Below are 23,616 nucleotides of genomic sequence, written 5' to 3' on the forward strand. Positions count from 1 at the left end.
CTATGGTCTGAAGAAGTAGGTCTGTCCCACGAAAGCTCATCTAATTAGTTATTTTGCTAGTCTTTAAAGAGCTACTTGACTGCTTTTTCTTTCATGTACAGCATTCTATTATCCAGAACTTGCCAAAAGCCAACACTTTAACCATAAGTAAATTTTAGTTACATTTTCCATGAGAACAGTCTAGTGAGAGTAAATACAAATAACTACAGTAAATACTGTATAAGTTTACAGTATACAATACTAATGGTGTTGGTAAAGTACTCTGCATACACTTTTGTTTGTTTCTTAATCTCTTTCTTTTTAATGTTCTGCGTTAGGAGGTATACCTCGCTATTATCTAGTATATTTGATTATCCGGCAGCCTCCTGGTCCCGTGGCTGCCGTATACGAAAGTTTCCTGTAGTGTAATTACTCTTATACATATGGGATCTACCACCATCCACCTAAAAGTTATAAGCCTGGGCTGCCCCGAACTCCTCTAGCGTCTGCTTTCGCGGTCCGCGTACAGTCTCACTAGGACCTCTGGCAGCAAAGAGGAGGTGGTGTTTAGCCAGTAAAACGTAACTAGACCTCTCAATGCCACTTAACTCATCTGAGGACTTGAGCCCAACCGCTCCTGTAGCTCAGGCAGGGTGCGAGTAAGTCCCTACCAGCTACGTTACAGCGACCTACGCGCCATTCGGCAGCGCCGCCTCCGCGGCGGAGCTGCTCCCCCCCGCACAACAGGCGCGCACACGGCTGCTTCCGGGAGCTCCTGGCTGCCTCAGCAGCGGCAGCCCCTTCACGGCCGCCCGGCATCGCCGTGTCCTGGGCCACGTCACCGGTGCGGGGTCGACACGACACTACGGACTCTCATCGCCGCTGCCCACAGACGCCGTTGCACTAGCGCACGGCGACGGCAGAAGGCCCCACCGCCCCTCCTTCTGCCTATCGCGGCAGAGTCGTCGCGCGGTGCGCATGCGCTGTTGTCTCGTAGCGGTGGCTGTCCTTATTGCGCATGCTTTGTATCCCCGCGCACTCAGCCCCTCCTCTTCAGACGCACGACGTATGCGTAGCGTGCGTGGCTGCTGAGGTTGTGGGGAGAGACTCTGGCTTGCGGCTCCGCTGAGCCCGCTTCCTCCTTTAGGGACGTGTCTAGAGAGCCGCGGCCATGGCGGGAGGCGGCCTGTAACCCCGAAGTGCTGCTGCTGGGGAGGGAGGCGCTATGGCGGGGCGTCGGGGCACGGGCGGGGCTGTCCCATTGGTGGAGGCGCCGGGTTGCGGACCCGCGGCGGAGCCGGCCCGGGAGTTGTTCGAGGCCTGCAGGAACGGGGACGTGGAGCGGGTTAAGCGGCTGGTGCGGCCCGAGAACGTGAACAGCAGGGACACGGCGGGCAGGAAGTCCAGCCCCCTGCACTTCGCTGCAGGTACTGGGCTAACGTCTGCAATGGCGGGGACGTCTGGTGCCTCGGGACCTGACTGTGCCACGCATCCGGCCCCAGCGCCGCGGGGCCTGGTGGCTGCCCAGACCGCGAGCCCAAAACCCTGGCCCTCTCGGACGTCCGTGTGGCGGGGCTCCGCTCGCTGCCAGTGCCCGGGCTTGCGGCCTGTTGGTTCCGCCGAGCGTGTTTTTAGTGGAGAGACTGTGCTTGTGCTTCATTCGGGGCGCCGCCCCCCTCAGTTAGGCCCTCCCCAGCCTGGCAATCTGCCTTGCTGTGTGTCAACAAACAAAAAGCCATACCCCTTTGCTGGTGGTGAGAGTCTCAAGCGCTATATGAAGCTGGGGATGCCCAGTGGAAGTGAGGGCACTGCTTCTGACTAAGTGCTATGGTCCTGGATCAGGACTTTGGGCATCTGGGTTCGTGTCTTTGCTGTGTAGTCCAGCTTCCTCTGTGAAGTTTGACAAGTCCTTTCGGGAGTTGTGTTTGTTCCCGTTATATTTAAAGCTGGAGGACTAGCACCGTTTACTGAACAGAAATGTCAGGTATCAAAGGGGTAGCTGTGTTGGTCTGTAGCCACAAAAACGAGAAGTCCTGTGGCACCTTATAGACTAACAGATTCTTTGGAGTATAAGCTTTCATGCACAAAGACTTGCTTCATCAGATGCATGGCTGACAAAGAGGGTCTTTGCCAATGAAAGCTTAAGCTCAAAAAATCTGTTAGTCTATAAGGTGCCACAGGACTTCTCGTTGTTTTTGGAGAAATGTCAGGGGAGACTTTTGAGGAGAAACACCAAGGAGTCCTGTGGCACATTAAAGACTAACAGATTTGGGTATAATCATTTGTCATGCATCTGAAAAAGTGGAGTATGCCTAAATAAGTCTGTTAGCCTTTAAGGTGCTGTAGGACTCCTTGTTTTGCAGATACAGACTAACATAGCTACTCCTTAGACTTATCACTTTGAGTTAGGTATTTATCCATTCTAGACTGAGAGTTAAGGGAAGGATTAGCTTATGTTGAGTTTTAAAACTGCCCAGTTAATACTATAATGTCTGATAAAAGGGACCCCTCAGACAATGTAAGTTCCATGATTGATGAACTTTTTAGTTTGTGGTAACTTTTAAATAAGTGTATTTTTGGATTCAGTGGTTTTGGATGCCAAAATAACTATGACATCATGCAGTAGTGATTGCAGCTGGCCAGAAGATTGTGTTGTAGCTGTATGGTCACAGATGTAGCCAGAGCTGTCCACACGCATCTGACAAAGCAGGTCTTTGCCCACAAAAGCTTATACTCCAAAATATCTGTTAGTCTATATGGTGCCACGGGACTACTTCTTGTTTTTTGAATGTACAGACTAACTCAGCTACTTCTCTGATACTTGTCATATACTTCTGTAAATTCTTTTGGCTTGCATATTACAACTCATTTTTAGGGATAAATACTCACTTTGGAAATGGTACAAAATGTGGCAGTTCGTTTTTTGCCAAACATAGGTCATAATGGATACATAGTGCTGTTCCACTCTGTGTTTAGGTTCCACATTGAGTAGAGTCCTGCTGAGGACATCTCTTTTCATATTTAGAGGATTAGTCCTAATTACCTGAAAGCCTCTTGCAGGATATGTGTGCGCTACTGCGCCTGTGAAACAATTAAGAGTAAACCTTCGAAATGCCCGATTTTGAGTTGCACTCAAAATCCCTCCCCCCCATCCTCAAGCAAAAACTCATGAGAGACACTAAATTGCCATTAAAATACATGTAAAAGTCTGATTGGTTCCTATTGCTCCTAATTGGGGGAAGGAGTGGCAGCATGCAGCTTGAAAGGTTAGCAAACCTTGCGGGGGGGGGGGGGGGGCAGTGTTGTTGGAAAAGGTACAGTACCTGTGTGGGGAGTTGGCGGGGGGGTGGGGGGGGAGTTGCAGGCCAGGAATGTTGGGAGTGGGGATGGGCGAGGCTGCAGGTCTCTCCATGCCCCAGCCAGGGACCCCACGGCTGGCTGCGCTCCAGCCGCTAGGCTGGAGGTCTCCCTGCACCCTGGTCAGGGACCCTGTGGCTGACTTGTTTAAGCAGGGGAAGTTCACTCTTTTAGTGAACAGAGGTGTAGACTTATGTCTCTCATTTTAGCGAGTGCTTGTAAGTCAAGTACTCGTTAAATGAAGGATGATATGCGAGAATTATTTTTGTCTTAAATTGCACATCCAGTTTACAAAATACCAAAGACATACTGGAAGCCTTTTGAATGCCAAAGAAAGCAACATGAAAAGGTGTTGCTTATACAAGTTCCTCACGTGTTTCTGGTGAATGGAGTAATAGTTGCAGTGAGGGTGTCATCAGCTTCATCGTGATAATTCACCAACTAGTGTTTTGCTCATTTCAATGCACAATCGAGCATTGTACACCAACCAATAAGTTGCTGGCCAGCTTTAAAAATATAAGCAATGCATTGAGTCCACAAAGTATTATTTTGTCTGTGACCAATAACATGTATAATATGAAAACTGCTTGGGATTTGTTGATTTAATATTCACATCTTCTGTATCATATGTGCTGCACATCTGATGCAACTTTTCACTGTCAAAGTCGAAAATCAGTCAACTTTTTCCATTATAGATTATTATGGTTTGAAGAGACCTCAGGAGGTCATGTAATCCAGCCTCCTCAAATCAATACCATTCCCCGACTAAATCTTTCCAGCCAGGGCTTTGTCAACATGGCTTTAAAAACCCACATCCCTATGCAACCCATTCCACAGCTTCACCACCCTCATAATCAAATATTTTTTCCTAAAAGCAGCCTACATCTCCCCCACTGCAGCTTGCGATCATTGTTTCTTGTTCCGTCATCTGCCATCACTTGAGAATAGCCTAATAATAATCCTCTTTGGACTCCCCCCCCCCCCCCCCCACTCCCACTTTCAGGTAGCTGAAGGCTGCTATCAAATCCCTCCTCATTCTTCTCTCCTGCAGACAAAGTAACAGAAAGCCATGCTAGTCTATGTACTGTCAAAACAAAAAAGCAGTAAAGTAGCACTTTAAAGACTGACAAAATAATTTATTAGGTAAGCTTTTGTGGGACAGGCCCACTTCTTCAGACGAAAGCTCACTTAATAGATTGTTTTGTTAGTCTTAAAGTGCTACTTTACTGGGTTTTTTTGTCTTGCAGACACAATGAGTCCAGTTCTCTCAGCCTCTTCCCTCCTAATCATTTTCATTGCCCTCCTCTGGGCTTGCTCCAGTTTATCTACATTGTTTCTGTAGTGAAGGTTCCAAAACTAGATGCAGTCCTCCAGATGTGAGCTCATTAGGGCTGAGTAGAGGAAAATAATCACTTCTGTTGATATGCTGGCAATGCTTATACTCATGCAGCCCAGTATGCTGTTAGCATTATTGACAACAAGGGCATATACTGTTGACTCGTATCCAGTGTCCAATCCTCCGTAATCTGCAAGTCCTTTTCTGCAACTGTCTTTTGGCTAGTCAGTCCCCAGCTGGGGCAGTGCATGGGATTCTTTCATCCTAAGTGCTCAACTCTGCACTTGTGCTTGTTGAACCTCATTAGATTTCCTTAGGACCAATATTCCAGTTTGTCTTGGTCACTCTGGACCCTGTCCCTACGATCCATTATATCTACCTCTCCCTTCCATCTCAATGTCATCTGCAAACTTGCTGAGTATGTAATCCAGGTGTGAGCAAAATTTAGGCTCTACTTTTCATCTCTGAGGTCTCTCTTGCAGACATCTTTGTAGCGCAACCGGGGGCGTCCGGGAGGTCTTTTGCCAGAGGCTAGCTCACCCTACAGGATGTCTTTTGGAATCCTTCCATCATTCATCCTGTGGACGTGGCCACGCCAGCGGAGCCGACGCTGCCTGAGGAGGGTGTGCGTGGTTGGGATTCCAGCTTGCTTGAGGACGGCGGTGTTGGTCACTCTGTCCTTCCATGGTATTCCAAGGATGCGCCTGAGGCAGCACAAGTGGAAGACGTTCAGCCTCTTTTCCTGGCGGGCATACAGGGTCCAAGTCTCACTGCCATAAAGGAGGGTTCTGAGGATGCAGGCTCTGTAGACTTGCATTTTGGTGTGAGTGTACAGCTTGTTGTTGTTCCAAACTCTCTTGCTGAGTCTGGACAGAGTTGTGGCCGCTTTTCCGATCCTTCTGTTTAGCTCCAGTGTCCAACGACAGGGTGTCAGTGACGGTGGACCCGAGGTAAACGAACTTGTGGATGACCTCTAACATATAGTTGTCAATGCTGATTGATGGGGATTCAGCAACATCCTGACCGAAGTCTCTATATTAAAAAAAAAAAAAGTCCAAATTGTTTATGTATTCTTTCAAATTTGAAAATAGTCACTGAGCTGGTGAGATTAAATTCATTATAAGGGCTTGACACCGGAAGTGTGACTCAAGAAGGTAGGCAGAATTATGGTTGGGAATAATCACTTGATTTTTTTTCTGTGATATTTTGTATATTTTTTTTTTTCTTTTGAGCATTTGTAAGTGGACTGTAGTCAGCATTCTCACAAACAAGTTTCTTAATGTTCAGATACTCATTCTTGATATCAGACAATACAGAACTGTCATTTTTTATGTTTTGAATGGACTGAACTATATCTTACAGCAATAAAATAGATTGTTTTTCATGCAAAAAGAGTGTCAAGAATGTCTTCCTGCCTGTAACTTGGCCAGTCTCACAGGGGAAGTCTTTAACAGACCAGGGAGTTGAACCTAGGTTTCCTAAGCACTCTGTCTTTGATCCCTATGTTTGTCAAAGTGCCATGCACTAATGTTACTTGATACTTTCAATTTATGTTGATTGTTCTAGTTTTTTCAACCAAGACACCTGTAGTTGCATGTCACATTTGGGTATAATATCACTTATATAATATTACATGTAGTGATGTTATATTTTGATTTCAATAAAAATATTTCTGTAGCAGAGCACTTAGCCATGCTTTTATCTAGCAGATTCCCTCTTTAAATGTCTTGCTTTTTGATTTGATGTTAGCCTTTCTTTTCCCTGATTCTTTTCATTCCTAATGGTTTATACAGACTTTTTTGGTTTTGTTTTAGGTTTTGGTCGGAAGGATGTGGTTGAATATTTGCTTCAGAGTGGTGCCAACGTCCATGCACGAGATGATGGTGGTCTCATTCCTCTTCATAATGCCTGCTCTTTTGGTCATGCCGAGGTTGTCAATCTTCTTTTGCATCATGGTGCAGATCCTAATGCTCGGGATAATTGGAACTACACTCCTCTACATGAAGCTGCCATTAAGGGCAAGGTTGATGTCTGCATAGGTAACATTTTATCAGATTTCCTCCTTCCGCTGAGTTCACAGATTAAATCCTGTGAAGCACAATTGATTTTTTTTTATCAAGCTGTCCCCATCATTAAATTCTAGTTTGTAAGATGCATACTCACAGAAACAAAAATGAGATATAAAAATATCTGTTGACACATACAGAAAGAGTCCTATCATAGAACTTTAAGAGACCTTAAGAGGTCACTGAATCCAGTCCCCTACCCTCACCTATTAGCATCCCTGACGGAAATTTTTTTTAATCTGGCTTGTCCCAGACCCTTGAAAGGGCCCCTTAAGGATTGAACTCAAAACCCTGGGTCTACAAGGCTAGTGCTTTAACTACTAAACTATACTATAAATTACAGAAATTCAAAAATCCTCCTGCTACCTTTGTTTTTTATCCCCTGTGTAGAGAGCTGCATGGTGGGAGGAGGGAAAAGTTGTCATATTTCACAATAGTATCTTGACCACTGAGTGGTCTTTCTGCCAACACTGTTTTATGCATCTTTTGTCCTCAGCTGCAGCTCCTCAGAACACGTGATTGCAACAAAAATAGTTTTTAATGTTATGAATTAATTTTGGTCTTTTGTGTTCCCACCCTGTACTAAATTAGTCAGAGGCATCAGTCTTCACCAACAGATTAAATTGAATGTGTGTTTTAACTAGGCAGTTATGGGAGCTGTGGAGAATTTTAAACAATAAAGTGATAGAGAATTGAAATATGTGTTTGAGTCCTTCTCTCCTAATTGTCTTGTCCTATTTGCCAAAGATGATTTGGGTAAATTTACCTTGGCGTAAGAGCATGTTTGATATTTCAGGAATATTAGTTTTAACTATTAACTACTACACAGCCAGATTAGGTAGCCTTTACATATGCAAGGTTTAGACCAGAGAATCAAGACTCCCCAACTGCCAGCCTTCCAGGATTGTTCTGGAGTCTCCAAGATGTAAAGATAATCTTTAATGAAAGACTGTCATGTGATGAAACCTCCAGGAGTACATTCAACCAAAATTCACAACACTAGTTGTTTTAAATAAAAGATTTTCTATTTTATAGTACTTCTGCAGCATGGTGCTGAACCAGCCATTCGTAATACAGATGGAAGGACAGCTTTGGATTTAGCAGACACATCAGCAAAAGCAGTACTAACTGGTAGGTGGTGGTGGTTTATTATGTAGCTTATATGTTATAACTACCATTGCTCCTATTTCAAAAGTAATGATTTTCCTTAAATATTAATTTTATGTCCAGACCTCAAGTATAAATGACAGAACATATCAGAATTTCAGGACCACAAATGCTTTTTGTTTTAAAGACGAGAAATAGCTAGAGACTTTGTGCTCTCTAAATTCTGAAAGAAGACGATAAACAGAAAACTTTAGATCATAACAGCTTTTATTCATACATTACTATTTTTGATGGTTAAGTAAATAATTCTCATTTCACTTTCAGGTGAATATAAAAAGGATGAACTCTTAGAAAGTGCCAGGTATGTATTAATGTGGAAAACAACTTGTATGTGGAAATAGTTTCAGAATAACCCACTTTTTAAAAACATACAAATTAACCATCTGAGTACATATTAGGTCTTGGACAAACATTCTGTGGTGAAATTAAGAAACTAATTATGGAAAAAATCCCTTATGTGGAATATATGAAATAGTTAATATTAGCAAAAACAGACAAATATAAATCCATGTGAGAATTGTATAGAGCTTTGCAGCAGCAGCTACAAAGTAAGGCTCTGGTAAATTCACTATGAGTCACTGCGCTATGAGTCAGTTGCCGTATTATGGCTTCAGTAATGCCTGTTCTTTGAGTGCTTGCTCATGTCAAATCCATTCAAGGTATGCACATGCCCATGTGCACAGTTGTTGGAAAATTTGCTTTAGCAGCATTTGGAGGGACAGGTTTGGAGTCCCTTTTGGTGCTGCACTCATGCTTGGGTTTATGAGGTGCCTCTGGATCTATGCCCTCTCCATTTTTATGACCTGCGGTGGTTAGGTGGATCTCCTTTCCTTGCATAGCAAGGGCCTAGCAGTTTCATCTTTTTTGATTTCAGGCCTTAAAGCCTTGTAAGGACTGCAAATGTGGCTGTCATTAGTCTGCACCCCCCCACAGGAATAACATAGACTGGGTAGTCAGGATGGCAGATCAATCCATCTGGTCTGGTTTGGTGATGGGACTATGGGTCAGTATTGGAGGGAGTTGCCCCATCCCCATTGCTGACTCTAGTCTCTGATGCTTTGGACCTAGACTAGGAAGTGCACCTGGGTGAGCTCAGTACCCAGGGTCATTGATTGCAGGATGATCTGCCCCACTGTATCAATATGAGAAAGCTCAGAGAAGTTTGCCTGACCTGCAAGATGTAGTGCAGGTCCTGATGGAAATATGGCTATGATGGAGTTCATCAAGAAGAAAAGTGAAGCCAAGTTGTCAGCCCTTTGCCAAGAACTTGTCTGCCTTTGGGACTTTTGTGTGCAACATGCCATTCATCTGGTTGTCACTCACGTGCACTGGACCAAGCACGTATTAGCAGATGACCTTTTCATCTTGCCACAAATGATTGCCCCTGGCTGGAGCAACCACTACAGTCTTCTGGAATGAAGTGGACTGTTTGAATCCAGACAGAGCAGGAAAAGCCATGTATCCTGTTTGATCTGGGAACGAACAGCGGTTCGCTGTCAGATGCATTTTTCCTGTGATTGGAAGGCTCTGTTGTACAATTTCCATGTGTGCCATTGATTCACAAAGTCCTCGTGAAGATCAAACAGATCAGTTTGAAGGTTATCCTCATAGTGCTGATGAGGTCATGCAAGAACTGGTTGGGCACAGTGCTGGACTTTTGGTAGCCCCCTGGCTTCAGCTACTACTCTGGCTAGAGCTGCTGTCCCAGAACCACAGCAGCCCTCTTCACCCAAACTTGGTGATACTGCACTTAATAGCATTGTTACTGCATGTCTAAATGTGGAAAGCAGGAAGCTTTGTGTAGCAGAAAGCCACTTACCTGTCCACGTGGAGAAGGTTTATGCACTGGGCCTTAGAATTGTGTACCCAGTCCTTTTAGCAGGAGTTTCTTGATTATCTGCTGCATCTCAGACTTCAAGGTTTGTTCCTGTCATCAGTGAGGGTCCACCTGGCCACCATTTCAGCTTTCTGCCCTCTGTTCCGAGGCAGGTCAGCCTTTACTCACAACATAATGAACTGTTTTTTTTAAAGGTCTGGTGCACCAAGGATCCTGTCCTTAGGATTTGAATCTCATGCTGTCAATGCTCACGGGACATCTCTTCAAGTCTTTGGCTTTCTGCTCTTTCCTGCTTTTCTCCTGGAAGGTGTAGTTCCTGGGTGTGATAATGTCAGCCCACAGAATTTCTGAGATCTGCTATGTGTGTCTTCAACAAGAATAAGGTCTGGTTGCAGCCAATGATTCTGCCTAAGAGAGTTTCCTGGTTTCATAGAGGATAGGACATATATTTTCCCTTCTTCTTTCCAAAGCTCATACATCAGATGAGACATGCAGACTGAACTCCCCGTATGTCAGAAGGTTGCTGGCCTGCTATATAGGTAGAACAAAGGCATTCTGTAAATCAGTGCAGTTGTTTGTCACAGGGACAGACAAAAAAAAGCTCAACCAGCATCTGGTCAAATGATTTCAATCTGGATCACAGCCGCCTTCTGCTTTGCCTATGAGCTGGCAATGGTGCTTCCATTACAATGCATTATCAGAGGCCTTCCTGATGCAGGTACCAGTCAGGAAGTCTGTTGGGCTGCTACCTAGTTATATGTCCGCATAGTCACATCTTGTGCACTTACCCAGAAAGCATGGGACACCATGTCTTCTTGGGAGAGCAGTGTTGCACTCTGCCATGACCATGAACTCCATGCCTACCTCCATGGACTCTCCTTGGGAGTCCCCTAGAATGGAATCAACATGAGTAAGCACTTGAAGAAGGAAGTGCTTACCTACTTTTTCTTAACTTTTAATCTTTGAGATGTGTTCTTTGAAAACTGAGAGGTTATAGGGCCAGCAGCACCTGGTATACCAGTACTTGAGCATGGCTCTCAAGCATGTACACAACCTACCCTATGGGTACTGTTAAGGTAAAAATCTCTGACAACTGCTTATGTGGGCACACCCACACCTAGAATGGGGTGGACATGAGCAACACATCTTGAATAACAACAGTTATACAAAGATGGTAATCCTTTTTTTTGTTTTTGTTTTTAGTAGCGCATTTGGCTCTGCTTACACTAAAGGACCCTGATGAAAATAGTCAGTGTTAGACAAGAGGTGATGCACGATAGCTATTAGTTTGCAGTATGTTAATGTTCATACGGTGTAATTTGAAATTCTTTAGAACGGGGTATCCAACTTTTTTCCATTGGGGGCCATGTGGCAACTTTTTGTGTGTTCCAGGGGCCAAACACAAAATAGCCCCAAACCATTTTCAGCCTTAGACTCAATCCCCACCCCCGGCACCCCTCTAGCCCAGCTTCTCCATACGTCTGTCTCGATGCCCCCAGTCTCTCCAGTTCAGCCTGTCCATCTGTCCTGAGAACTCCTTGCTCCCCTTCCAGCTCAGCCAGTCCATTTGTCTATCCCGGCAAGTCCACACTGCCCCTCCGTCCCCACCAGTCCCTCTGTCCATCTGCCCCTCAACCCCCGCAGAACCCAGCCCAGCCCTGTCCATTTGTCTGTCCCAACGCCTTCCCACTGCCCCTCCAGACCAGCCAGTCTGTCCATCATCATCTGTCTCCATCTGGGTCCTGCTATCTTGAGGATGCCGCTCATCTTGGTGAGCGGGGCGCAGAACTCCTGTGGCATTGTCTTGGGGTAGGGTAGAACTTGCCTGCAGCAGCTCTGCGGTGATGCTAGCCTGACCATAGTAGGCAGGCTGCGCGATGCGGTTCAGCAGTGCTCCCAGCAGCTTGTTGCCCTGAGCAGGGCTTCTTTGCCACTATGTCAGCCGGTGAGTCAGCGAATAAGCATGTGCCTGGGCTATTCATTATGGGGGCTGTGCAGGGACAAACCCCCATGAGAGAGGGAGCCTGCATTCTCCACAGCGACCCCTGCTGCACTGTGCGGGAGCTGGAGAAGGGAATGACAGTGGTGGGAGCTGCAAATGTGGCTTGGAGCTGCCCAGCCGCCTTTTAAAAATGGCACCACTGCCAGCTCAGCAGGCTGAATAAAAGAGCTCTGTGGGCTGGATTCTGGCCCTCAGGCCATATGCTGGACACCCCTGCTTTAGAAGTTGTTTATAGTAAGTTTGGAACATTCAAAATAGCTGTTTTGTTGGTTCTGCTATTTGTGTAGCTCTGTAAATATTGAAAGCCACTAAAGTTATATTTATTTACAGTATCGGTTGGCCACAATGTCCTAAGTGTGTTTAAACTAGCTTTTTTTCCCCCTTAGGAGTGGCAATGAAGAAAAGCTGATGGCACTTCTTACACCATTGAATGTCAACTGTCATGCAAGTGATGGCAGAAAGGTATTTTTGCTCAAAGCCTCATTTAAAGACTATTCTCTCTACTGATAGTACAAATAATTTGAGGACACAACGTTATTCGTTGTAATCCTTTCACATTTCAGAACGTATGATTAGATGACAAATTTTGATTTATTGTAAATTTTCATTGTCTTTCCAGTCAACTCCGTTACACTTAGCAGCTGGATATAACAGGGTTAAGATTGTGCAGCTGTTACTGCAGCATGGAGCTGATGTTCATGCCAAAGATAAGGGGTGAGTTTGTCTTTCACTTGTGTTCAGAATGTATCAATAATACACTTTTACATGTAATAAAGATTTCTAATACTTAAAAAAACATTATTTGGACAGAATGCCAGAAAGTCAGAGTTGAGGCTGATGAAGGAGCCACCTCTAACTTCATAACTGAATGTCTGATTTTTTTGATCACAACCTTATGAGTAACCTGCAAAGCAATGAAATTAATACCGAATCACTTGTAAAACATACTCATTGTAAGAGATGAACTGCCAATCTGTGTATATCTAAGACTTTGAAAGGCTGTGAAATTCAGTACACGTGTGGTTGGTTCAATTTTCATTTACCTTAAAAAACCCTTTTTCACTTAAAAAAATTTCTCATTGTTGAATTCCCATGTTTTCTCATTTTTAAAAGGTTGTAATCAAAAGAATAAACACCTTGTTTTTTCCAAACAGTGAATTTGAATAATATGTTTCTGGTCATTCGCTCTTGCTATTTGAAACTAGTGCATTTCTATAAATTTCTAGGAAATATTTAATCTCTGGAAACATTTTTTAAAAAAATCTGGCTGATTTAGACAGAAGTTACAGAAAATAGAATAATATTAAGCCTTTATCCTTGAGGTACCAATACTGGGTGCATAGAACAGCTGTCTGATGAAGAGTTGCAAACCCCCTGTATATTGGAAAATTTTGTCAGTCCTCCCTTGCTACCCTTGCAATGAGATTGCTCCCTCCTGACCCTGAGCTTTTCTGGTGGCTAGAGAGGCATCTTCTGTAACTTAGTGAAGGAGACAAAGTATTAAACCACCTTAGTGTTTCCTCCCTGTGCAGTCAGTCTGTGCTGTGTTCTTAAATGTGCAGTACAGAATCTTGCTCAGTGACATTAACACTAAATAATCAAATGTCTTTAGAATTTTAAAGCAAATGTGAAACAAAAAATTTAGGGATAAAGGAAAAAATATTATCATCCATAAAATCTGTTAATACCATGCTTTCATCTTCTGTTTAATTACTTTTTAATTTCATAAAACTTCTGGAACTGAATCACTTATAACAAAAATACAATTTCCATTTGATTGTAAAATTCATTGTGCAGTGTTATTGTGAGTGTGTCTAACAGACATTTCAATAACTTTGGAGGTTATTTTCCTCATACCTCTATTTTCTCCATCCATTTTCAGTGAGATACTTGGGGTTATTAATTTTTAGAATTGGCAGAATGCTATGTGGGTTTTATTTGTAATTTACTGAGTTTACAGACTTCTAATCAAAGCATATATAATTGTGTTCTTTCCCTCCACCCTGGCTGCTTAGAGATTTGGTGCCACTTCACAATGCCTGTTCCTATGGTCACTATGAAGTAACAGAACTTCTAGTAAAGGTTGGTATTTAATTTAATTGTTTCTGTGTCTTGAGTGTTACTTACCTTTTTGTATGTAAAATCCTTTTTAAAACGCAGTCAGGATTGATTGGCCAATTTGATACATTCACACTAAATACATTCTCCTACACAAAGTTAGAAGTGTGCTCTACAGTGACAGAGCCTCCTGCCCTGTCCCTCTTCCACAGGGTAGCACCCTGTAGTGGCTCTCCCTCATGAGTAGCCCTACGTAGTTTAGTCACCTTGTTAGTAAGGTCCAGCCACCTAGTCTTCTCAAGTTGGCCTCGGCAGCTCAGTCATTCAGGCCTCAGCAGCCTAGTTACTCCCCTTTGTTACCTTACTCCCTGGGCCACATCCCTTGTAACACCACACACCTTCTGAGTCTCTACCTCAGGGCTTGCAGTCTGGCAGGAGTCAGACTAGAACCTTGACCAAGTTCCCCTTATCTTGCCTAGCACTGGTGCTTGCTCTCTCCAGGAGCTTGTCCTGGAGAGACCAGCACCCAAATCACCCAGCTCTGCTGGAGCAGCTCCTTATATGCAAGGCTGTCCCAGAGTAGCTGCTCTCTGGTTGGTTCCTTCCATGAGCTTTTCCTGCTGTACCCCTTCCTTTCCTTGCAGTAGTGGGGCTCTCACCCCACTGCACCTATAAGGGGGTTATAGAAATGCACTGCCTCTTTAAAATTTGAACCGTTCATATCAAGGTACAGTTGACTAGATAGATACATTTCACCTTTATGTTATAGAGGTGTCAGGATGTCTTGTAAAATCAGTGTAGTTCTAGGATTGTTAAGGTTTTAAAATATTGTAGAAATACCAATAGCTGTAGTGTGCTAGATGTATCCAGAGATTTAGCAAAATTTTTTTTTTTTTAAAAAAATAGAGAAATTACATGTAAATCTAGTTCCAGCACTGCACAAAGTAAGGCACCAATCCTGCAACTGTTCACATGCAGGCACAGCAGTGCATACCTGTGGAGTCCCTTGTGAAGCCAGTGGGGCTCTGATTGACCCAGCACTTTGTGTACAAAAATTTGCAGAATTGTTTCTTGAAAAGTGAGGTTCATCTGTCTCAGGTGTAAGTATTCTTAGTAAATGACATGACATTGTCTGTTCACTTGCAAAAATGTTTGTTGTGAGGTATATATCTTTATTGTTTATAATAGTCTCTGAGTCTGGAATATATTCCCTCAAAGCATGAGATTAGGTTTGTTACAGTGACTGTTACTCAGAATGAGATAAAGGGAAGAAAAAGGAAAAATACATGGGGAAAAAAAGTTAGCCCTAACTACTTGTGTATACGTATTCTGTATGTAGTCCAGATGGAAAATTTAAACAATTAGCAGTTTTTACGAATTTTATTGGACCTAGAAAATTTAATGATTTAGGCTGTGGCCACACTTGGCCAAAACTTCGAAATAGCCATGCAAGTGGCCATTTTGAAGATTACTAATGAGGCGCTGAATTGAATATTCAGCACCTCATTAGTATTAGGACACTTCCTGCTGCAGCGCTTTGAAAGCGCTGCTTTCCAACGTTCATGGCTTGGTGTGGTAACACGGGTCCTTTTCAAAAGGCCCCCACACCTGTCAAAATCCCCTTATTCCCCTCCGCTGAGAGGAATAAGGGGATTTTGAAAAGTGCAGGGTCCTTTCGAAAAGGACCCCCGTGTAGCTGCACCGAGCCACAGACATTCGAAAGTGATGCTTTTGAAGCGCCATAGCTGGTAGTGTCCTAATGCTAATGAGTTGCTGAATATTCAAAATGGCCCTTAGCACTACCACCCCCAGCTGAGGACTTACTTTCTGCTGCTTCCCCAGCTGCAGAGCATGTGTTCTGCTGGGGGAAAAGCTGGACCCCGACTTGCACAAAATTGGGGTTTACACGAGGGTGCGTGGAACGGAACCCTTGCGTACTCTGAGACCTTACTGTATATGAAATGACAGTAATGCAGAGCTGTAGGCTTGAAGTACAAAGAAACCAGAAGCATGCAGAATTAGATTATCATTCCAGGGCCACTTGACCGTACTGCATTCTGTGACAGAAGAGAAACTTTACTGTAAAGGATAGATGGGGCCTGTTCCTCAATTTTGAATGATTGTAGCCACCATTTGAAACAATTTCTTCTGTTTGCGCTGAATCTTGCTGGACACTGACTGAATTGCTTTTCTTCAGTTTCCATTTTTAAATTGCTACAGATAGCATTTATTGATGTCTCATCCTAAACCTTTTTTCCTAGGAAATAGTCTAACTACCAGAATTTTGAAGTGGTTTAACTGGATTATCTTACTCTTCTTGTGCACTGATAAATAGTAAACTGAAACATTTAAACTGCTTTCTGTAGTTTAAAAATACACATAAAAAGTGTACGTTATACAGTGTGCTTACGTTATAGCAAATCTTTCTTATCTTTAAGAATATAACTAAACCGCACATTTCTCGAATACACCATTTATTACGTCAGATGTATTGTTATACAGTAAACTCTTTCATATCTTGCAGCCCTGACTGGGAAGTTGCTGGATATTCAAATATTCTGGATAATAGAGCATTATACCTAGCAATGCTTAACACTAAACAAAAACAAGATTAGATATTAAACAAATGGAGTACTTTATTTACCAATAGTAGTATTGTATACTGTAAACTTATACTGTATTTGCTGTATTTATTTATATTTACCTATACTATATTTATGGAAAATGTAACTGAAATTTACTTATGGTTAAAATGCCAGTTATTTAAGAGTTCAAGATGATAGAATACTGGATATGAGAAGTTGAGTGTTGAGACTTAACATGGGTGCTTATATCTGGGCATACGCGTGTTTTGAGGACGAAACCATCACTTGGGGTAATACCAAATAGAGGTAATAATGCGTAACTCTGAGGTTCTACTGTAATATGTAAGAACACTAGAATTATGAACTCACTGGTTAACCACACATCTTATTTGGAACTGGAAGTACACACAGGCCTCTCCCTGCGCCACCACCCTCCCCCCCCCCCCCTCCCAAAAAAAAAAAAAAAAAGGGCAGGGGCAAATATCTGACAGTACTGCATTAAATGTAGACTACTTAGGGGGAAACCATAATGATTAATTCAGAGTAATGAAGATTTCAGAGTTACAAGTAACCTCCATTCTCAAGGTATTTGTAACTCTGGGATTCTGCTGTATATGCATGTAAAAAACCAACAGTTTTAAGTGTCTTGACTTCATGGGCAAGCAATATATTTTTTGTAGTGTTATAAAAATACATTGAAATGTCTCTAATTTAGACACATGCTGCAGTTCTGTGTAATAGAAGGGACAGGCATGACATCAGACTTAGGTATCAATGAATGACTAAAACAACATTTGCATGTTTAAGATGTTTACGATTAACCCTAACTTGGCACTTATGTGATTTTTAAATACAATATCTTTAATGTTTTCTCCCTTAAGTCAGTGATAACTATTTAAAACCTTAATTTAGCTTAGATGTTTTACCTCCAGATTTTTTATTATAGTTTAAAATTGCAGGAAAATGTAAAAATAGATGCAGTATTTTATTATCAAATTTATAGGAGAAGAATATGTAACTCTATGGCTGTGGCCACACTTGGCCAAAACTTCAAAATGGCCATGTTAATGGCCGAATTGGAAAGTACTAATTAGGTGCTGAATTGAATATTCAACGTCTCACTAGCGTTTGCATGCTGACAGCTGCGGCTCTTCAAAAGTGCGGCTTTTGAACGCGCTTAGCACAGCAACACGGGGGTCATTTTTGAAAGGCCCCCGCACATTTCGAAATCCCCTTATTTCTCTCATCTGAGGGGAATAAGGGGATTCTGAAATGTGCAGGGTCCTTTCAAAAAGGACCCCCGTGTAGCTGCACCAAGCCGCGTGCATTCGAGCAGCTAGCAGCATGTGAATGCTAATGAGACACTGAATATTCAATTCAGCGCCTCAGTATTCTTCAATTTGGCCAAGTGTGGCCACAGCCTACTAGATACAAAATACAAGTTATTTTTGTCCTGAGCATGTTTAATCACTGCTGCATTTCTAATACCAAACAACTACATTTTGAAGATTTGTGGATGAAAGAATCTACAATTCATTTTGAGATACATGGCATTTTAAAACTAGCTAAAAGTTCAGATTATTAAATAAGAATGTTCTTGCCTCTTTAGCAGATTTAATTTATTTATTTTTCCAGACAATTTGTGGCAAAGTAACCACTTCTCAGCGTTTTAGGGCAAATTGAGGGGTAGTGTTGCAATAAAGTATTTTTTTTTTTATATTTTATGTAATATAAATGTTAATTTTTTTAAAATTATGACTCTTGGGGCTTGTCTACACTTGCCTCCCCAAATTCGAAAGGGGCATGTTAATCAATGTGATGGGAGACTACTAGTGAAGTGCTGCATTGAATATGCAGCTCTTCATTAAGCTAATGCTCCGCCATGGCAACTTCGAAGTGCTGGCAAAATTTTGAGGAGTAAAGGCACTTTGAAGTAGCATGGGCACTTTGAAGTGCCCATGGCTACAGGCGTGCCAGCACTTTTAAGTTGCTGTGGGGTAGCATTAGCCTAATGAAGTGATGCATATTCAACACAGCACTTCATTAGTAAACTCCCATCAGGCTGATTAACGTGCCCCCTTCAAAGTTTGGGTCTACACTTGCCCCTGCCTTAGAGTAAATAGAAGTTACCTTGAAACAAATGAGTTTCCAAATATTTTCTTGTTTGCAGGCTGATTTTGATTGTGTTATAAAGTGTCAACAAACTGGATTTCCCTTTGGAAAATAACTCTTACTATGGTTAAGGAACTATTCAGTTATGTAGAGATTAATGATTGAAGGATGATGATATAGTTGTGGTCATAGTGAGAGGAAGGAAGATACAGTAGCTAGAGCTAGCCTACACCTTGGGAAACCTAGGCTTTGTTCCTTGCTCCAATGCTGACTTTCTTTATGACCTTGTGCAAGTCACTAAGGTTTTGGCTACACTCAAAAATACTACAGCAGCACGACTGCATTGCTGCAGTACTTCAGTGTAGATGCTATTTGTGGCAACTGGAGGGATTCTGTTGGCATGGGTAAGGCATCACAATAGCTGGAATTCTGTTGACCTAACAGATCCTCTGGGATTTAGGTCGTCTTACTCTGCAATTCGGGTGTGGATTTTTCAAACTTCTGAGTGTTGTCTTTAGGCTGACGTAATTTTCTAGTATAGACTAGGCCATTAGTCGTTTTGTACTTTACTTTCCCATAATAAAATGCCCGACATCTCGGATATATTTTAGGGATAAATTCATTAACCCGAGGCATTCTGATACTGTGTTAACAGGAACCGTATAAATATTAGATATTTCTGGAAAATATCTTGGAAGCTGCGTGCTTATATATAGTTATGTGTTTATTTTGCTGTCTCCTTTTGTTGCAATTAATTGCAATTTTTCTTTAATAGTCTGCTTTGTTTTTTGTAACTTTCCTAGCATGGAGCATGTGTGAATGCTATGGATCTGTGGCAGTTCACTCCTCTGCATGAAGCAGCTTCTAAGAACAGGGTGGAAGTATGTTCTCTCTTGTTAAGTTATGGTGCTGATCCAACACTCTTGAACTGTCACAATAAAAGCACCATTGATTTAGCCCCAACACCTCAGTTAAAAGAACGATTGGCATGTGAGTATAAAGTAAATGTGAAACTCTAGGGATAGGTGGCATTTCATAGCTCATCTCCAATTGATCTGTTTTTTGTGAGCATTTTTTTGTTTTTCAGTAATGTGCCCCTTAAATTGCATAAATGGTATCACATGAATGTCAGGTTTAGCAAGAAGTGTTTATATTTTGCGAACAGTTGTCTAATGCCTGTCTGAAGATTGTATTATCCTAAAACATGAAAGTCTCAAATATATACAGCTGACAGTCCATTTTGAACCTACATTTCAAAATTTATTGTAGTTACCATTCTGTAGTCTTGTGGCTGTAACGTCTTATACGGGTTTTTCTTTCTTGAAATCCCATTTTCTTCCTGCTGCTTCCCTGCTTCTCACTATATTTCCAAAAGATTAATCTCAGCCACACCATGGCGGGATTTCTCCTCAGTAAGGCAACCATATCTCTTTATACCAAATACGGGACAGGAGATATGGGGAGGAGGGGCAGCTCCTCCAAACTGCCCATGCTTCCCCAAGGCTCAGGGAAGTGACTCTCGACAGCAGCTGTACTTGCAGCTGCTGGCGGAAAATGTTGATGCCGGGGGGGGCCCAAATACAGGACAATGAGTCCCTTTTGAAAAATAAGGCGTCACCCTACTCTTCAGCATAATTTGAACAAAAGAAAAACAGCATAATTACTTAAAATTTTGAAGGCTTTTGTTCTAAAGATGAAAAGCCTATTGCTTTCTCTCAACTTCTGAAGTGTAGAATTGAGACGTGAGCTCTGTTCAGGATAGTTAGAGTTCTCCTACTCAGCATGTGCATGGACAAAGTAGTGTGGTAAAAACCATATTATCCAGAACTTGGATAACCAGCACATTCGTATTCACCAGCACTTGGGGCAGCTGACCCAGGGCCGGTTGCACCAGGACTAGCTGCTGCAGAACCTCCACTCCCTCACCCCCAGCTCCGGGCCAGCTGAATGGGGTTGGCTTCCTGGCCAGCCCAGCTTAGTGGGACCTGCTGCGCTGCCATGGTTGGTGGCAGCAACCCTTGAGTCAGCCAAGGGGGGCCAGCTTAACTAACCAGCAAATTAGGTTATCTATCAATCCCTGATCCCCAGAGGTGCCAGATAATCAAGCTTTTACTGTAATTTTCTGAAGTACAAAGAGTGTTGGCCTACATCCATATAATGAGCCTGTGTACGGTAAATTAAATTCTCTCATTCACTGAAAAGCATTTCCTATGTCAGAAGCAAACAATTCCCTTAATACTTTCCAGACATATAAAGAGTGTTTTTTTTCCTAGATGAATTCAAAGGTCACTCCCTGCTACAAGCAGCACGAGAATCAGATGTAGCTCGCATAAAAAAACATCTGTCTTTGGAAACAGTGAATTTCAAGCATCCGCAGACTCATGAAACAGCATTGGTAATATTTCATATGTTTTAATTATTTGTGGCATGGTGGCTACATGAAATATGTTGGGCAATGCTTTTTAAGATAGTTCTCAGAAACCAGAATTTGTCTGATTTTAGTAAAGACTGGAAAGTCAACTCTAGCGTATAATAAGTTATCAAGATAAGACATTTAAAGTGTTATAGTTTACTGCTATCATATCAATGAAAGGTTGTACCCAATTTTCTTTTTTCTAGGTTGTCTCTAAGACTGTCATCTGTCTCAGTCCACTGAATACTTGAGTTTCTAAGTTTTCTTCTACATATATATTAGTTTGCATTTTTTCAGGTTGAAGCACACATTCTGTCTAATCCTATTTCTGAGCTGTTCATATAGCTTTTATAGTTCTGTACTTGTAGATGTTTGCTTGACTTTGCAATGAAATTTCATATGCTTATTTCATTAGCAAATAGAATGAATAAAGATATGCCAATTGTTGCGCAGCTTTCTCTCTATCTGTATTTGTGGCGCAGCCATTTATCCTAATTTTTTTTGCTTAGAATCCAGCCAACTTTCAATCAAAACAGCTTTCATGTATCCCTTTGTCTAGTAATTTTAGTAATTGTTAAAAATCAAATTTTTGTCATTTGATCATTATAAACTCATGTTTGATTCCCACTCACTTGCTCTCGATTACTTTATTCCGATAGTTACTATATGTGAGGGAAATAGGCAGGAAATACCAAAGTAAGAAGAAAATGGTATTGTATAATATCCTTTTCAAGAACTGTAACTAGGTTATACCAGTCTCTAAGGTGATGCAGGACTTCATGTTCTTACTCTAATGATTCTAAAGTCAAATTAGTAAAATGAGTAAAATCCTGGCTCGATTGAAGTCAATGGCAAAACTCTCATTGACATTACTGGGACCAGGATTGCATTCAGTATGTACAACTTATTGATCCATTTCTGTGATTAAGATAGACTTAAAGATTCTCCAAGTCCTAGGTACGGTTATACCAAACTTTTGTCCTCCTCAATGTAGTGAGCTGAGCTAAGAATCTTCACCTATACACTAATATAAAAGTTTCATGTTTGGTTTTGTTTCAGTATCAATGTTGGTATCCTTATAGGTTATCAAACAGACATACAAACATAGCTCTTTGCTAGTTATAGACCATACACCCCCAGCTCTAGTTGTTGATTTTAATTTTCTATTCTGGAATTGTTAAGATGAAAATTGAGCACCTTGTGATTAGGGCTGTTAACCTATCACTGCGTAATCAGTAAGCCTCATCCATTTACTGGTTACACTTGACCAGTGGAGGCTTTAGCAGCCCCACGTCTACCACGCTGAAGGGGCTGGTCCAGCCCTGCAGGGCCTGCTGCAATTGAGGGGCGTGCCGGTGCAGCTGGAGAAGCCCTTGTTCATGGTAGCCTTGGGCATGCCGCAGTCAGGGGCTCTTCAGCTAAATGGGCCCACATACTTAGACATTGCTTTGCACAGCATTGCAACCACCTAAATCTCATTTTCAAAGGACATTGTCATGTAGGAGCCAGAATTGCTTTGGCAGTCAATGGGATGTAGGTGTCTAAATTATTTAGGTGTTGAAACTCTGGGCACAGAAACACCTGAGTACCTTTAAAATTCTGGTAAGAATTCTTCATTTTAAAGCACTTTCGAGATCTGTTTCAACTAAGTGCTCATACACCTTTCGTGTTTTGTGTACCATTTCTAGGATTTTTGCCTCTAGCTATTAATATATTAATCACTAATCCCCCAGCAGTAGGTTTAAAAGTATTAAAATCTGCTCCTTGGTCAAAGTAATCAATAGGACTGGTCTCCAAGCTAATCAAAGTATAAAAAGGAAATGGTGTAATAATAACTGTTCTATCGTTACAGCAAAATTTGAAAGGTAATACAGTGTGCATCGGCGGTTTAGCAGAACAGAAATCATGGTATTGTAATAGGACATTGTTAGGATAATGTCTCCCACTTTAAAAGTGTTCCTCCCGAGCTCCTGTTATCAGCAGTAGATTTGTAGTATCATATGTTTTCCACTGGTGAGAGAGGACTCTACCATTAAGGTATTCTCTCTTTTCAAATGTATCTCGTTTTATTTGTGTGGAATCCTTGTGGGTGCTCCACCTTAGGTGGCAGCACATCCCAGCACTGTCAGAGTTTTGAGGTAGCAGTGTCTGTGCCAGTCACACACACAGTAGGACTCTCAGTATGCCAGTGGTGGCCTCTCTGCAGCCCTAGTACTCCTTAGCCCGTTTCTAGGTCTTAGCCTGGGATTACTCAGGCCAGGGCTCCCAGGCTTACCCTGTCTTTTCCGAGCATGGCTCTGTCCATGGTATCTCACTGTAGCAGTTGGCTAGGTCTCTCTACCTCCAGAGCTAGAGCAAGCATGTTTTCCTCTCACAGTTAGCTCCCAGGGCTGTTTTTAATCCTTTCTATACCAGTGTGGGGCAACCGCCTCTCACAGTACTTACCTCAGGGACTCGTATGAATGAGAAGTCCCCTCAACCATCAAAGGGCACTACTCTATAGCCATCTAAAGTGGAGTGGGACTTACTGGGACTCCACTAGAAGGGGAAGAAGAAAAAAAGAGCTTACTCACGTGCAATAACTGGAGCTCTTCAAAATGAGTCCCTGTGAATGCTCCACTACCTGCCCTCGTCCTATGTACTTTTGGGTTCACAATAGGGATTTTACAGTAGAGAATGAACTGGAGGGCTCAGGTCATGCTTT

General features: G+C 42.4%; 1 protein-coding gene across 2 annotated transcripts in view; it reads left to right on the plus strand.

The window, feature by feature from the left end:
- The first annotated feature begins 911 nt into the window (after positions 1-911).
- Positions 912-23,616, plus strand: part of TNKS2 (tankyrase 2) — a 73,226-nt gene continuing 50,521 nt past the window's right edge. The window contains exons 1-9 of one of the 2 annotated variants that reach the window (XM_075000374.1): positions 912-1,406; positions 6,487-6,711; positions 7,774-7,869; positions 8,170-8,206; positions 12,131-12,206; positions 12,364-12,458; positions 13,760-13,826; positions 19,303-19,489; positions 20,773-20,894. In XM_075000374.1, the coding sequence (XP_074856475.1) occupies positions 1,205-1,406; positions 6,487-6,711; positions 7,774-7,869; positions 8,170-8,206; positions 12,131-12,206; positions 12,364-12,458; positions 13,760-13,826; positions 19,303-19,489; positions 20,773-20,894 (1,107 nt within the window). In that variant the 5' untranslated portion in view covers positions 912-1,204. The remainder of the gene's footprint in view (positions 1,407-6,486; positions 6,712-7,773; positions 7,870-8,169; positions 8,207-12,130; positions 12,207-12,363; positions 12,459-13,759; positions 13,827-19,302; positions 19,490-20,772; positions 20,895-23,616) is intronic. The other variant, XM_075000372.1, reaches the window with a different exon arrangement.

The sequence above is a fragment of the Carettochelys insculpta genome, chromosome 7, assembly GCF_033958435.1.
Source record: "Carettochelys insculpta isolate YL-2023 chromosome 7, ASM3395843v1, whole genome shotgun sequence".
Taxonomy (NCBI): domain Eukaryota; kingdom Metazoa; phylum Chordata; order Testudines; family Carettochelyidae; genus Carettochelys; species Carettochelys insculpta.